Raw genomic sequence first — 15,326 nt, 5'->3', positions numbered from 1 at the left:
GGGTGGGGGGGAGGAAAGGGTGGCCACACACACACATTCACACATGCACACTGCTGAATAAGCTGATTGACTGCAGCAGCCGGTGGGAAAAGGAAGCACCACTCACCCAGGCAGAGGCCGATTGGCTGACAAGTCTTCCAAGTGGAACGAAGAACCAATCGGTGGACACCTAGAGGAACCTCATGGAACCCTGGACGGACCAATGAAGACGGAGCGTTGAAGTGATTGAAGTTTTCCTCGCACAGGAAACAAAAGCACCGCGGGACGTACCATCCTCTTCCAATTGCAGAGGGATTGTCTGGGTTTTCAGGGAGGAGGAAACAAAGGGAGATTTAAAGCTCTCTCTCCTTTGGACGTTTTCTCAGCCGGAAATAAAAGGTTTACGCAGGTTGTATTTCAAACTGTTAAATTAACAACTGAAGAAACTTTTGACCCACTGAGCAGCAAGCATTTAAACAAAAAGTTTAGAGGACTGTGTTAGTTGGAGGTAAACAGCAAAAACCATCCACTTTAATTAAAAAATAAATCTAACATTATCAGGCCTGTTTAAATAGATATTTGTTTTATCATCACACAACTGTGACAGTAGAAGACAATGGAGAATCGCCTGTTTTGCAAAAGGCAAAGAAACATATGAAAAAGAAAACATTGACACAAGCAGCTGTGTTTAAAAATGTCGGTTGAAAGTGTGAGAGTGTTTTGTCACACTTCACAAAACCACAAGATCAAGTTGTCATCACAGATCATCTGGGGATGTTGCTGCAAACCCAAAAGGTAACTTTCATAATGACGGAGCAGATATGACCAAGCTTCTTATATTTCCATCCTCCTCCTCTACACAACAGAATTAAGCTTTGGGTTTAAATCCATTGGTATGTGGAGAAGGTTCATATGTTCTCGTACATGTGCAATACAAATTCTATAGAATAAAATAAGACTGGACTATTCAGATGTATGTGCACAGTAATGTCAAAATGGTTATTACATGCATCTTGTTATTTTCCTAAAGCATTAGATGATCACATTTATTTGCCATTTTTCCTCCAAAAAAAAAGTGAAACAAACACATGGTCGTCTCACTATGTGCATGTAAGAGGAATTATAATTAGATGCTGGCAGGAAGCCGGCCGGAGACAATGAGGAGATTCACTGTGTGAGTCTGGAGTGAGGGAGGAGGGCCGAGCAGAGTCAGGTTAATCAGATCGGCATGTCAGGGAGGAATGTGGCAGGACTGGATTCTTCCACCAGCTGACCCATGATCATTTCATGAAGTCAGCTGATGGAATAAAGGTGAACAAACATGGTGTTTATCCAACTCTCCACAGAGACAACTTTCTGACTGGCTTGAATGGGAATGTGAAACCTCTCAGACTTTGAACAAACATATTTCTCACAACCAAATCCTTTTTTATTAAGAGAGAATCACTCAGTTTCTATAAGGAATGACTCTAAAAAGGCTCCATCTAAAGGCGTTATATATTTTCTTATTAATAAGAGAGCTCCTGCCCGACAGTACCCTGATGAAACCACATTTAAATCTGCCAGATTAATATTTCTACTTGAATCCACACCACGAAAACATCACCTACTTGGTATTTTGTCTGACAACAATAACTTTCAGCAGAGAAAGAAATCATTACCTGTTGTCTTTATACAGTTGACTTTCAATAAAGGCAAAAACGTTTCATTGACTGAAAAAACAAAACGGAAATGATCTTTGATGCTTTTACTTTACACTTAATATTTGAATCTTTATGTCCTTTGCACTTTCCCATAAATGAGTGCAAGTGTGAAAATCTTGCTCAACAAGTAGCACCAATGCCAAACACTTGCAGGAAAACAGGAGTGGATGACTGGGTGAGAAATGTAGAACCATGTTTACTTTTATTACTGGGTTGGGTGACTTCCTGTCTATTGTACAGGATGTGTTCAAATAAAGACACAACTCAAAGCTGCATGTATGTTAAAAACACACACCATCATACAACAGAGCTTGATATCAGACATGTAAAAACCTAGAGGGTGACTTGTTGACATCTTGGGAAATCGGTGGGACTCAGATTACTTCTGGAACACGCTTCTCTTGGACAGAACTTTGATCCTGCACTTGCACGATGCCGAAGTTGTTTGTTGACTTTGAGATCCTCCTGCTGTGAGCCGTGCGACAAACAGCTGAGACAACATGACAGAGCTGAAAATGAGCCGTGATGTTTGCATCACTTCTCTGAGTCGGCACTGAAGCTGCCCTCAACCTGACAGTCTCGTGTTGCCAAAGCTTTACTGACACTGACTGAGGAGTTGTTCCAGGTTGGCTGAGTGACAACAGGTAGTCGTGATCACAGTCACACCTTTCTTTTATTGAACCGTAGTGGGGGAATTAACATTGTCTTATTTACTTTGTCTTGATTTAAAGCAACACTACACATTGTTTTCTACCCAGAAATAGCAGTTCCCAGTTGAGTTTAATGGATCACTGACTTGGAAAAGGGAGAATGGTGCCGGTTTCATTCCCACTCCTCACGCTGAACGTCTCTTCTGGCCCAACGTAAAGCTTTTCTCAGCCAAACAAGTTTCAAGTCAGACGCATTCTCAACATCAGGAACATTCCCAAAACATTCAGGTGAAGGCCGAGCTCGGGGGTGAAGGACAAAGAATAGATTCCATTTCCGAGATCAGATGTTTTTTCAGCAAATCATTAAATCATATCATTAAAAAGCTTTGACTCTGATATCTGCGTTTTTACATCCAGCCCCTGGAGAAGATCTGGAGTTCAGTGAATGTCTGAAACAGCGATATACGCCACATCTGAGTCAAACCAATTACTGTACCTACCCATACTTAGGTTTATCATCTAGCTATATCACTATAACAAAGTACTGCTCATTAAGTGTATTATTACCTCAGGTTTCGTCTCTCAGTGCAGTTCCACTCAGGACTCCAGACGCTGCAGCAGCAGAAGGACACATCGTGATATCCTTGGTTTCGTTATCACCGGTGAACTGAAACAAACAAAGTGAAGAAGTCAAAACAGAATCTTTTACCCGTCTGTCTCTCTCTCTCTTTCTGGAGTGAACCCCCGGCTCAGATACAGTTAAACAGCATTTTATCTAATGTACTTTAAATCTGGCTTATATGGAATTCAGTTAAATGGAGGGTTATTTGTGTGTACAAATACAACATCAAACAGAAAGTATATCTTACACACAACTGAATACTAAACATGTGTGTCACCTGTGTACTTATAAATACTATTACTGTGGAAGCGTAGTTCAAAATGTCAGTCACCAGCAAGTATTTTCAATTTCCAAAATCTGTTTTGTGCAGTATACAAAGTATGTCATCTTCATTTATTGTGTATAATAAACACCATGTTATAGGTTTGAGATTAAACATTATATCACCGTAACATGTTCACCTGTCGCACACAGTTTAGATAATTATGAGTACAAATATCTTACACACAGCTGAATACAAAACATGTGTGTCAACTACGTACTTATAAATAATATGAGTATTTCCATTCTCCTTAATCGATTCTGAGCAGTATTTACATTACATTTACTGTATATACTGTACAAAACACTTTGCAGACTGGAGACACTTGTTTGTGATTCACTCCACAGACATAATAAACTATGTTTCCACAATAATACCATTTATAAAAACACAAAGTTGAGACACGCATGTACCTGTCAACTCCAAGTAAATAATGACAGTTACTGCATTTTTTACTTCACAACATTTAAAGTATTTACAGTCTACTGCTGTTCCACTATAGGTTACACTATAAGTACAATACTCAGTTGTTTGTTTAATGTACCTGTAACCTCCACGTGCAACAGGTGAACATGCTACCATCATGTGTAGTAATAATATTTACCCTCAAACACGTGACCTGTGTCTTCTACCATAAAACGGAGCCTGGGGTTCACACCTTGTGTTTCGTGTTCGCCATATTGTGAGAGTATTTTTCTGTAATGGTGATAAACAGCACCAGTAAGACGCCCGCCTGTCTGTACTGGTTCCATCATGAGAACCAGCAGCACGACACAGATGTGTATTTAAATATCGAGCATCTCTCGGCGGACATGAATCTGAGGAGCGTTTTAAAAACCAGCTGCGCTTCGTTAGCGACCTGATTCAGATGAAAACCTTCATTTCATGAGGCGTCGGACGGACACACGGTGTATCCGCTGCGGGGGTTCGAGTCCCGAAAGAGGAGAGTGAACGTTTTACCTCATGTCGCGGTCCGGTCCTCGCGTTCCAGCCCCAGAAGGTAAATAAAGAGGATTCACCTGAACCCGCCGCCTCTCACCTGCTGCCCGTCAACCTGCAGACCAACCACCGAGCATCCGGTCACTGCGCTACAAAGTAAAGCCCGACGGAAAAGGGGACAGCTTTCAGAGTAAAAGAGAGAAACTATGAGAAAGGAAATATAAATATTCACTCAAACGTGATACTCTAATTAGTTTTCAGGTACTTGTACTTTACTTGAGCATTCCTATTTTACTCTTCTTCTTTTTCCGGTACTTGTACTTTACTAGAGTATTCCCATTTTACTGAACTTCATTATTAGGTTCTAGTACTTTACTCGAGCATTCCTATTTTACTGTACTTCATTTTTAGGTACCTGTACTTTACTAGAGTATTCCCATTTTACTTTACTTCATTTTGAAGTAATCTTATTTAAATAGAGTATTCCCATTTTACTTTATATCATTTCAGGTACTTAACTAGAATATTCCCATTTGACTTTATATCATTTCAGGTACTTAACTAGAATATTCCCATTTTACTTTACTTAATTTTAAGGTACTTGTACTAGACTAGAGTATTCCCATTTTACTTAACTTAATTTCCAGTTGCTTAACTGGAATATTCCCATGTTACATTACCAAATTTTTAGGTATTTGTACTTTACTACAGTATTCCCATTTTATTTATAAGCAACTGCCAGTCCACCACCTATCGTATTTATACTTGTATACTTATAACTGTCAGACAAACATTGTTCATTTAAGAAGTATTATTATGGTCAATGTGACATCTATAAGGTTTTCAGAGAAAAAAACAAGAAAGATCTGAGAAGGAAAATAAAAAACATTCACTCAAACACGATACTTTACTTCGCTGTCAGGTACTTGTACTTTACTCGTGCAACTTAAAGTCCACTAAATGTCATGCTATACTTTTTTGCCTACAATTTTTACTTACTTTTCAGATAAACATTCTACATTTAAGACTTATTATGGCCCATTTGAGATGGTCTTGTATATGTAGACTGGAGTATGTAAATATACAGTATGTATACATGTACAAGCACATGTATAAATATCAATATAGTGTGTGCAACATCCAATCTGTAAGTCAAATGTCTGTATATCCCCCCACCCCACCACAAAATATTATTATTACCCATTAATAATTTGTACTATTCCTTATTATTGTTATTACTTCTCCCAATGAAACATTTTCTATGTAATGAACTGAATCCTCAAAACAAAGTCCCTGTGTCCCAAATGTCTGTGTTCTTACTCCTCCACGCCGCCAGGGGGCGATAGAGCCCACACATCCCATCGCTGTGGCAGAAGTGAAAAGTCGAGAGTGTGACAGCGCCACATGCGTGTTGTTGTGTTGTTGACATTTTAAAGGTTTCATCTCTTCTTGGTGAGTTTCATTGTTGTTTTATCACATTAATACTTTTCATACGCGACGTGTTCTGCTCGCGTCACGTCGCTAAGAACACGTCGCTTCTGTTGCATTAAGCTAACATGTCCAGTTCCATTGTCGGACAGGACGCACAGTCTTATTATAATAGTTTATTCAGTGCATTGTATTTCATTGTGTTTTTATATGAGAGTCACAGTGTTATTGTGGTTTTACTGTGGTCTGTGTAGCATGTTTGACTTTGGCTGGATCGTTGTGTTGCTGATGCTGTGATGGAAGAATCCGCTCCAGGTTTACTGAGGAGTTTAACAACAACTACCAGATTTACGATGTGATTCAAACCTGTGGATAATCTTTATTTTATAAAGTGTCTGGTTTGTAAGAGGTGTGTGAGTCTGATTAGTGATTCATCTAACGTAGCAGTTGTGTTTACAAGAGAGACAACACACACTTAGTTTCCTAAACACTCAGTCGGAAAGATCTATTGTGTTGAAACGAGAAAAGAAGAGATAAATGTTGTGTCTCTTTGTAAACTGATGAATTATTAAAACTATGCTCAGTCAACAGCAGATTGAGGTGGTGCATCAAAGAAGTTATGTCCCAGATCGAACCTGTTATCAATTATTAAGAAAACCTCAACACAATTGCACATTCTGGTTATTGCTTGTAGAATATACTCAAATATAATCTGTAATTGTGTTTGTGTTGTCACTGTTAATTGTGAAAAGTGTGTAGAGATCACAGACACGTCACTGGAGCTCTGTTATGAGTTCATTTCTGATTCTTTATGTCAGACTGATCTTATGAAACTTGTCTGTCTGTGGTTTAATCTCTGAGCCTGTGTGATGTTTCTGTTTCAGGTGTTCTGCAGCGTTCGGGTCCAGACTCGGGTTCGGTGAGTTCTCCGCCCGTCCGGAGGTGAAATGAGGAACCTGAAGCTGCTGAAGAGTCTGTGCAGCTCGGAGCTGAACGGACCCGGCTCACCTCAGTTCCTGTGCGTGCGGGCCGACACCGGTTCGCTGCTGGTTGCCTCCCAGTACTCCGTCACAGAGTACGACCCCCGAACTGAACAGGTGAGCCTGGTGGTGGTAATGTGTTCAGGGATTGATCTCTGCTGTAGTTTGTAGAAGAAGCATTTCCACTTAATTCTGATCTACAAGTGGAGGTGAATGTTGTCTCTGACTTTCCTCTGTTCTCCTCCGCAGGTTGTCAATGAAGCCTCGTTGACGGCGAATGGTTTCCTCCCGGAGGACGGCAGCGGGCTGGTGGTCGGACTGCAGGACCTGGCGGAACTGGAGTCGGCGTGTGTGGCTACAACCGGCGGCGATGTCGTCCTCTTCAACCTCAACACGTGCCAGGTGCTCACATCTTCAAAGTGCTGTTTGAGGGTCAAGAAGTTAGCTTCAGCTTTGAGGTTGTTGTGGGAGAAAGGATGGAAATTAATTATGTTAATGAGGGTTCTGTCTGTGATCATGTTGAACAGTTGGAGTGTGTTGGCAGCGTGGACAGCGGTCTGACCTCCATGAGCTGGAGTCCCGATGAAGAGCTCGTCATTCTCACAACCGGTCAGAATTTTATACAAACAACAGAAAACATTTTCCTTCTAGAATTGTTTACGTCACTGCAAACAAAATTGTCCCCGTCTTGTTTCAACATTGAGCTAAAAGCCTTTATCTACTGAATTCTGATCTACAACATTAATAATTCATAATGACAGGCCAGGAAACAATCATCATGATGACCAAAGAGTTTGAGCCGATCACTGAGGTTGGAATCCACCAGGACGACTTTGGTGAAGGTACGGTGGCTCCAAGTGGATTCTGCTCAGATTAGTGCCGCCAACATTATTTTAATATGACTGAACGATGTTTATATAAATCTTTTATTCTTCTGTATGTTGTGTGATTTGCAGGAAAGTTCATCACAGTGGGTTGGGGGAAGAAGGAGACACAGTTCCACGGCTCAGAGGGGAAACAGGCAGCACAGAAGAAGAGCCAGGTCAGGATTCAACGACAGTTTCAGAGTTTGAAAACTAAAATAAAACAATATTCTGAATGATATGAACTCGCCACACAGGAGGTGCAGCCGGCGGGTGGGTGGGACGACCGCAGGCCGCGGGTGACGTGGCGAGGTGACGGTCAACTGTTCGCTGTCAGTGCCCTCTGTCCTCAGACCGGAGCCAGGAAGGTGCGGGTGTGGAACAGAGAGGGTGTCCTGCAGTCCACCAGTGAGCCCATCAACGGCCTGGAGCAGGCGCTCTGCTGGAAGTAAGAGTTCAAACAATTCTCTTTTTAAACAAGTGGAGAACTGTCTACATTAGTGAAGGAACCTGGTGTCTTTTCTAAATACATAATAGTCTACATGAAAATAAAGGCAGCATTAATTTAAAATCATGGGTTTTGGTTTCAGACCCTCCGGCAGCCTGATAGCGAGCACTCAACGCCACCCCAACAAACACAGCGTGGTGTTCATGGAGAAGAACGGACTCCTGCACGGAGACTTCACGCTGCCCTTCAGCAAGGACCAGGCCAAGGTCGGTTCTAACTCTGACTTTGAATAAAACTCAGGAGGATCAGCGTGGAATGATCAGCACACAGTGTTCTCAGATTATTAGACTGATGAGTGTGTTTCGTAGGTGAAGGATCTGCTGTGGAACACTGACTCCACCGTTCTACTTGTCTGGTTGGAGGACATGACGCCTGGAGAGGATGGACAGGTCAACACTTACAGTAAGTTCACTTCAAATATCACTCTACATGTTGTAATGCTACCACTAGGAGTCACTAAAGTACAAAGTTTGAAATCCTAACAGACATTAAACCCCATATTCCTCAATTAAGATTAAACTAAACTCTGCTTACTTGGTGATTAAAAGCTGAAATATTTTCCTATTGGGTTAATGTCAGAATATTGTGGTTCATGTAAATATAGCAAGTGAGATGGGATTTAAAATACCGGGAACGAAAATCATTTCCACTTTGTAAAGAAGCTCATTTTAAACATTTGACATTTTTAAATACATGTTTACACAAGTCTTTGAATGAATGAATAATACAATGTTTGTCATGATCAGATTCTTTAATGAGTTTTTAAACTTGTTGTTGCTCCCTCCCCAGTCCAGCTGTGGACCGTAGGAAACTACCACTGGTACCTGAAACAGAGTTTGAACTTTGGCCGAGACCCTCAGAAGGCGCCGGTCTCGGTCTGTTGGGACCCTGAACGCCCCCTGAAGCTCCATCTGGTGAGACGCGACTGGTCCACCACCTCTTACGACTGGGGCTGGACAACGGAGCGGAGTCCCGGGCTGGACGCCACTGACAACGCCAACGTGGCTGTGATCGATGGAGGTGAGGACCAATGAGACGAGGAGCTCAGGGTTGTAGCAGGATTCAGCGTGATGTTGATATTCATCTAATGCCCCTCAGATAAAATCCTGATGACAACCTTCAGGCAGGGTATCGTCCCTCCGCCCATGTGCTCATCGGAGCTGCAGCTGAAATCACCAGCCAACCAGGTGACCTTCCTCTGCCGACCTCAGAGGACCAATCAGCTGGCAGTGTTCACCGCTAATGGAGAAATCTCGGTCTACAGCCAAGGTGGGTTACGGACCATGTTTCATAATGACCTCTCAGCTACTTGTTCTCATGTGTTAAAGTATCAAACAGTCTGTCTTTATGCTCTGGTTCATATTGATTGTCGTTACCTGTGTGTTCTTTTTATTTAACCTGCTTATTCTCATTGTTAATCCAGATTCAGGAGAACATGCCGACAAAACAGCTGATGGCTTCAGGATTGTGTCTCGTCCCCTGGTCCTTCAGAAAACCTTCAGGTAACACAACCACCTACAACACTGTGCATGATGCTGTCTCCTCCTGGTCCACCCCTGACCCCGTGTGTGTGTCTCTTCCTCTTCGTCCTGCAGTGGACCACTTCTACGGGACGACCCTCTCGCCCTGCGGCAGCTGCTGTGGCTGGAGGACGAGCTGTTTGTGTGTGTCAGCTCCGGTCTGCTGCCGACCTCCTCCACGCTGCAGATGCTCCGACCTGCTCAGGACGATCGTGACTCGCTCGCTGTCAGGTCGGCAAACTGAACAAAGCCCCTGTGGCCACTTCCTTTACCCTGCAAAGCTTGGAGAGAGACTTACACCTCTGTTTTGTTTATGCCCCAGGTGTGAGATAGAAGTGGACGGTGTGGTGGTCAGCATGGTTCACTGCTCTCAGACCAGCACTCTGGCCTTACAGCTGGAGGACGGACAGATCAGGAAAGTTCTCTGGGGTCAGTAACCAAAACTTTAAAATGCTAAGAGATGATTCATTGGAAAAATCAACCCATTATTTTAATCACTAACAATTTGCTTTCCGGCTCCATCATGTTAAATCCACACAGGATACATGACTGAAATTAAGATGAAATACATACGTCTGACATTTCTTCTATAATTCTGCTCCCATCTTGATTCTTGTTTCCATAACTGAGGCTAATTTGTAATGTGCAGATTGTGCTGAGCCCCTGGTGGACGTTTGGCGTGACTCCAGTGGGTGTACCACTAACTTCCCTGTTCCCTGCGTTCAGACGGCGCTCTGCAGCATCAGTGGGGAGGTAGAGACACACTGAACTGTAACTACAGTATTAATCACAAGTGGAAGAGTTCTTGTTTACATTGTTTCTTCATTTATTCAGGAATATCTGCTGGGCCTGACCGACAGATCCCACCTGTACGCTGGAGACACAGAGGTATGATGTCGGCCTAAATGTACCTGCGCTCTCAGTATGTTCATCGATAGACAGGGAGAAACTAATGCTGTGTATATTTTCTTTTATGTCTGTTTCTTTCTCAGCTGGCCTCTAACGTCTCCTCCTTCGCCGTCTGCAACAACTTCCTCCTCATCACCACACACTCCCACACCTGCCGCTGCCTCCACCTGAGTATTCTCACGGTCAAAGGTAAAGTGGAGGCAAACACACACAGTAAACACGTCCAGGGTGTTTTTGATATATTCAGATTCACACATTCAGTCCACGAGCCGATAGCAGCTGATTGAATTGACCTTTGCTCCGACAGGGCTGCAGACGGCCTTGTCCTCGGACGGAGGTCAGAATGACGAGACGCTGCGTCGGGTGGAGCGGGGATCCAGGATCGTCACTGTGGTGCCTCAAGACACCAAAGTGATTCTACAGGTCAGTTCAGCACAGACCCACACGTTGCTACCTTCACTGTTTCTCCTGTAAGAACTGTGGCAGCGCATGGGGAGTGTGTTTTCATATGAATGATTTTGTGTTAGTTTCTGATTCCTTTCGGTTTGTGTCCAGATGCCTCGTGGGAACCTGGAGACTGTTCATCACAGAGCGCTGGTGTTGGCTCAGCTCAGGAAGTGGTTGGACGGGTGGGTTCGATTTCCTCCATCATATGATATACTTGATTTTTAAATGAACTATTTAACAAGGCTAACCTGACTATTTCACCTAAACCCAGACTTGCTTTATACCCAACACATATATATATATCTGTATATATCTGTATGTAGTGTTAATCTGAGTCCTACATGTTCTTTTTTTGTTTTGTTTTTTCAGTTTGAGGTTCAAAGAAGCTTTTGAGTGTATGAAGAAGCTGAGGATCAACCTGAACCTCATTTATGACCACAACCCAAAGGTTTGTGCTGAATTCTAACTTGCAGATCCGACATGTTCTCTGATACAGACACTAAACAAAACTTCACATGAACATTATCGATGAATAACAAAAAATATATAATATTTATTTTCCTCCTGCAGGTTTTCCTGGAGAACATCGACACCTTCATCAAACAACTGAACTCCATCAACCTCATCAACCTCTTCCTCACTGAGCTCAAGTAAGTTGCACCTGAAGAATTAAGATTTCACGTAAAACATTTAATTTAATTAAATCTTCTCTAACATATATTCTTTCTTCTTCTGTGCCCAGAGACGAGGACACAACCAGCACCATGTACCCTCGTCTTGAGAGCAGCCCAGTTCAGTCCCAGCGACTCTCTGGGCAGAAGAAGGTGGACGTGGTTTGTGATGCTCTACGGAACGCCATGGAATCAATGGATCCAAACAAGTCAGTGATATAAAATACAGTTTTAGAATTCATTCATTTAAATTGTCTGACTAAAAAGTGAATCATGTTGATGTCTCTTGTTTTTGTGTAGTTTATTCTTTGGTCAGGAATCTTCTAACAGAACTTAGTGGGACATTTAATGATTGCGTTGTGTCCGTCCAGGTTCTGTCTGTCAATACTGACGGCTCATGTGAAGAAGACGGTTCCAGAGCTGGAGGTCGCTCTGCAGAAAGTCCACGAGCTTCGAGGTGAGCACACACACAGTTTACAACACATGAACACGCACACACACAAATACAGGCACAGTAGAGAGTGCATGGAGAGGATGTTTAATTGTATTCTCAGTTATTACACCATTTCCTGCTCTGTGTGCATTTGTCCAGAAAATCCCTCTGCAGCTCCGGGCGCCGTCAGTGCTGAAGAAGCGTTGAAGTACCTCCTCTTCCTCGTCAACGTCAACGACCTTTACGAACACTCTCTGGGAACGTATGACTTCGACCTGGTGCTCATGGTGGCGGAGAAATCCCAGAAGGTACGACTCAGGACAGGAGGAGGAGGAGACATGTTCAAGTTCTCTACAGCACGAATAAAAACAGAAATCCTATGTACCACGATATTAGACATGGTCACTCATCACTCAAGCTGTAACTTCTGTATGAATTAATCATTTATTTCTGTCTGCCCCCCCCCCCCTGCAGGACCCCAAAGAGTACCTCCCCTTCTTAAACATGCTGAAGCGCCTGGAGCCGAACTACCAGCGCTACACCATCGACAAGCACCTGAAGCGCTACAGCAAGGCTCTGCTTCACCTCAGCAAGTGTGGTCAGTCTCCTTGTATCTGTCATGTCGGCTCCTCTCACTGCTTCTCTTCATCTGAAACCCACCTGTGGTTCTCTTTGTAGTGGCGAGTAATTTATTCTGCTACCTGTCTGAAAAGCTTCCAGTATCAAAGCTGTGCCGGTGTTTTGCAGTTTTATTTTCCAAAGCTCCGACCTGAGCCGAGCGTGACTCTTCTGTGTTCTGTTCCTCAGGACAGGAACATTTCCTTGAAGCTCTGCAGCTGGTGAAGGAGCAGAAACTCTACAGTGAAGCTCTGAGACTGTTCCCAGCACACAGCGTTCAGTACAAGGTGACGAGTTTGTAACCAACAAACCACAGACAGATCATCATTATAAAAATCCACCTTCTTAAAACCTTGACCTTTGACCCCCAGGCGCTGAGCTGCTCCTACGCCGAGCACCTGGTGGAGCAGCAGCAGGCGGAGCAGGCCGGCCTGCTGCTGTGGAGATGTGGAGAGTCGGTCAGCGCCCTGCAGGCGTTCGCCAGCAGCTCCAGCTGGAGGAATGCGATCTGTGTGGCGCAGCAGATCCCGCTGCCGCCCGACCAGCTCGCCCTGCTGGCCCGGGACCTGGCAGGTAAACATGTCAACAGAAGGGTGGCTGGTGGGACGTGGTGCGGGTCCACCTGGGCGTCCTCGTCCTCGTCCTGACTGCTTCTGCTTCTTTCTGTTGTAGAGAAGCTGACTGAACAGCGGCGGTTCTCAGAAGCTGCTCTGCTGTTGGACCAGTACGCCAAAGTAAGATCCTCTGCTGATAGAACCAGTAACAGCCAAACCAGTGACAGACGTCTCTCTCTGTCTGCAGCTGCTAGTCGAGGTCTGAGAGTCTGTGTCTTTGTTTCAGGACTGTGAGGAAGCCATCTTGGCTCTGATCACAGGTGCAGTGTGGGAAGAGGCGCTTCGATTGGTCAGTGAGCAAAATTACCTTTTTATAAAAACTTAGCCTTTTCTCGATCGACTTCAAATGTGAAGATTCTGAGTCCCTCTGTTTGTTCTCTGCATGTGTGATGGTTTATTTCCTTCTGTCTGCTTCAGATTTACATGCACAACCGGCAGGACATCACAGAAACCAACCTGAGACCTGCTCTGCTAGAGGGTAAGAACAGTTCAGACTGGAAACTGGAGGAGAAACGACAAATTGGTTTGAAGCATTTTGATGAGAGAACTTATGAGGAGGCCAAACAAAAACGAATGGGTGTGTTTAGTTGAAATAAAAAGGTGATGTTTTGTTGTGTGTTGATGTTGTCTTGTTGTCTTGTATCAGCTGTCGGCACTCAGACCTCCTTCCTGGAAGCTCAGATAACGATGTTCACGCGACACAGGACCCGACTGGCTGTGGTTCGAGAGCAGAAAGAAAAGGCCAGACTGGACATGCTGGGTGAGAATAAGTCACAAGTCATGAAAGACTAGTGTGGTTCAATCACAGTGTTTAGGGTTTAACACAATTAGGTTCTGTCTGTCTTCTCCATCAGATGAGGAAGGTCCAGACTGTCCTGATGCTGAGCTTTACTCTGAAGCCAGCAGCGTGATGACCGGCTCCAAATACTCCCAGAGCAACTCCCGCATCTCCTCGTAAGACAGAACCTCTCGTGATTCTTCATCTTCATTTCAAACTCCAAGTCCTTGTGATGAATGATAAGCTTCTATTTCAATGCTCCGTCTGCAGGAGGTCGTCAAAGAACCGACGGAAAGCCGAGCGGAAGAAGCTCAGTCTGAAGGAAGGAAGCCCCCTGGAGGACAGAGCGCTGATGTACGCCCTGGGTGAGATCATCACCACCGTGGACAAGATGAGGGGTAAGAAGACGGGAGAGAAACACAGAGACGCTCACTCATCTGTATCTTCTTTACATTGTTATACTGAATCCTGTTGATTTGCAGAGGAGGTGCACAACCTGCTGAAGGGCCTGGTGCTGTTCCAGTATGACAAGCAGGCGGAGAAGCTGCAGCTGAGCTACGACGAGGCTCTGCACATGATGGAGGCCGCTCTGCCGGAGGTGTGGCCCGAAGGCCTCCAGAACAACCAGGCTCCGGTAACTACCACACCAGAATCCACCATCATATCAGTGAAATGCCCTTTTCACACTTGAGTTATGAAATATTCAATTTGTCTTCATTGTCGTAAGTGGTTTAAGACGTGTAGAGATATTTTGTGAAAAGACTTTCATGAGGAATTCAGCTTTTTCTATAAACTTTAATCAGCCTTCAGTTTCCAAAGGAATTAATAATATCCCAGAAAGTTAATTCCCAAAGCGTTAAGATCTTATTCTTTTCATTTAACTGTCATCTCTTCAGCTCACTGGACCAAACTCAACTGCAAACAGCATCATGGCCTCGTTCCAGCAGCAGCAGCAGAGACCTGCAGCTCCACAACCAGGTCGGCAGCTCCTGTTGCTGTTTTTCAGTTTGCAGATTTATTCTCTTTTCATATATCTGATCTGTATCGGTATCATGTGATTTTTCGAGGATTTTAAAACGCTGTTTCTTTACAGATGCTGAGGTGATGCCTCCACCGAGGATGAGGAACGGTATCAAGTGGAAGCTCATGATTCTCAATTAGTTATATTTCTGATGTTTTTAAGTGTTAAATGTTAAATATGTTATAAATAAAGATTCAGTTCATGTGTCCTCTCACCAAATGTGTTTGTGTCTGTTATTTAAAATCCTAAAACCAATAAAACTTCCCTTTGTGACAACATTGAAATTATGTCTTTTACCATTTTATCAACTTGATGTTAAAC

The 15,326-nt window shown here is 43.7% G+C and overlaps 1 protein-coding gene and 1 long non-coding RNA gene across 3 annotated transcripts; one reads left to right on the top strand and one right to left on the bottom strand.

Moving 5' to 3' along the window:
- Window positions 1-112: 112 nt before the first annotated feature.
- LOC128446445 (uncharacterized) lies at window positions 113-4,362 on the bottom strand. The gene is made up of 3 exons (XR_008339579.1): window positions 4,237-4,362; window positions 2,900-2,999; window positions 113-298 (listed from the first exon to the last, which is right to left on the bottom strand). It is a non-coding gene; the product is annotated as an uncharacterized LOC128446445 (long non-coding RNA).
- Window positions 4,363-5,568: 1,206 nt separating this feature from the next.
- elp1 (elongator acetyltransferase complex subunit 1) lies at window positions 5,569-15,215 on the top strand. Of its 2 annotated transcripts, XM_053428803.1 has the most exons (36): window positions 5,569-5,667; window positions 6,528-6,740; window positions 6,873-7,025; window positions 7,151-7,232; window positions 7,385-7,465; window positions 7,580-7,665; window positions 7,744-7,934; window positions 8,077-8,200; window positions 8,303-8,396; window positions 8,784-9,014; window positions 9,093-9,263; window positions 9,418-9,496; window positions 9,590-9,745; window positions 9,837-9,943; window positions 10,164-10,267; window positions 10,349-10,402; window positions 10,507-10,612; window positions 10,731-10,846; window positions 10,979-11,052; window positions 11,240-11,318; window positions 11,441-11,520; window positions 11,613-11,750; window positions 11,913-11,998; window positions 12,134-12,282; window positions 12,449-12,572; window positions 12,782-12,879; window positions 12,964-13,165; window positions 13,265-13,326; window positions 13,433-13,495; window positions 13,624-13,684; window positions 13,853-13,966; window positions 14,061-14,160; window positions 14,255-14,382; window positions 14,467-14,618; window positions 14,881-14,962; window positions 15,078-15,215. In XM_053428803.1, exons 2-36 carry the CDS (start codon window positions 6,591-6,593, stop codon window positions 15,143-15,145), a joined length of 3,945 nt encoding a protein of 1,314 aa, XP_053284778.1. In that variant the 5' UTR covers window positions 5,569-5,667; window positions 6,528-6,590; the 3' UTR covers window positions 15,146-15,215. The 2 variants fall into 2 exon arrangements, with proteins under 2 accessions (XP_053284778.1, XP_053284777.1); XM_053428802.1 differs by having other exon boundaries at window positions 14,881-15,146.
- Window positions 15,216-15,326: the final 111 nt, after the last annotated feature.

Source organism: Pleuronectes platessa, chromosome 8 (assembly GCF_947347685.1).
Source record: "Pleuronectes platessa chromosome 8, fPlePla1.1, whole genome shotgun sequence".
In the NCBI taxonomy this organism is placed as follows: Eukaryota; Metazoa; Chordata; class Actinopteri; order Pleuronectiformes; family Pleuronectidae; genus Pleuronectes; species Pleuronectes platessa.
The sequence above is the reverse complement of the archived record's forward strand: the minus strand, read 5'-3'. Positions and strand labels throughout refer to the sequence as shown.

Coding starts and splice junctions, on each gene's coding strand:
- elp1 (XM_053428802.1), top strand. CDS start 6,591: ATGAGGAACCTGAAGCTGCTGAAGAGTCTGTGCAGCTCGGAGCTGAAC. Junction 7,935..8,076: donor GAGCAGGCGCTCTGCTGGAA/GTAAGAGTTCAA, acceptor TTTTGGTTTCAG/ACCCTCCGGCAGCCTGATAG. Junction 12,880..12,963: donor CACACAGCGTTCAGTACAAG/GTGACGAGTTTG, acceptor TTTGACCCCCAG/GCGCTGAGCTGCTCCTACGC.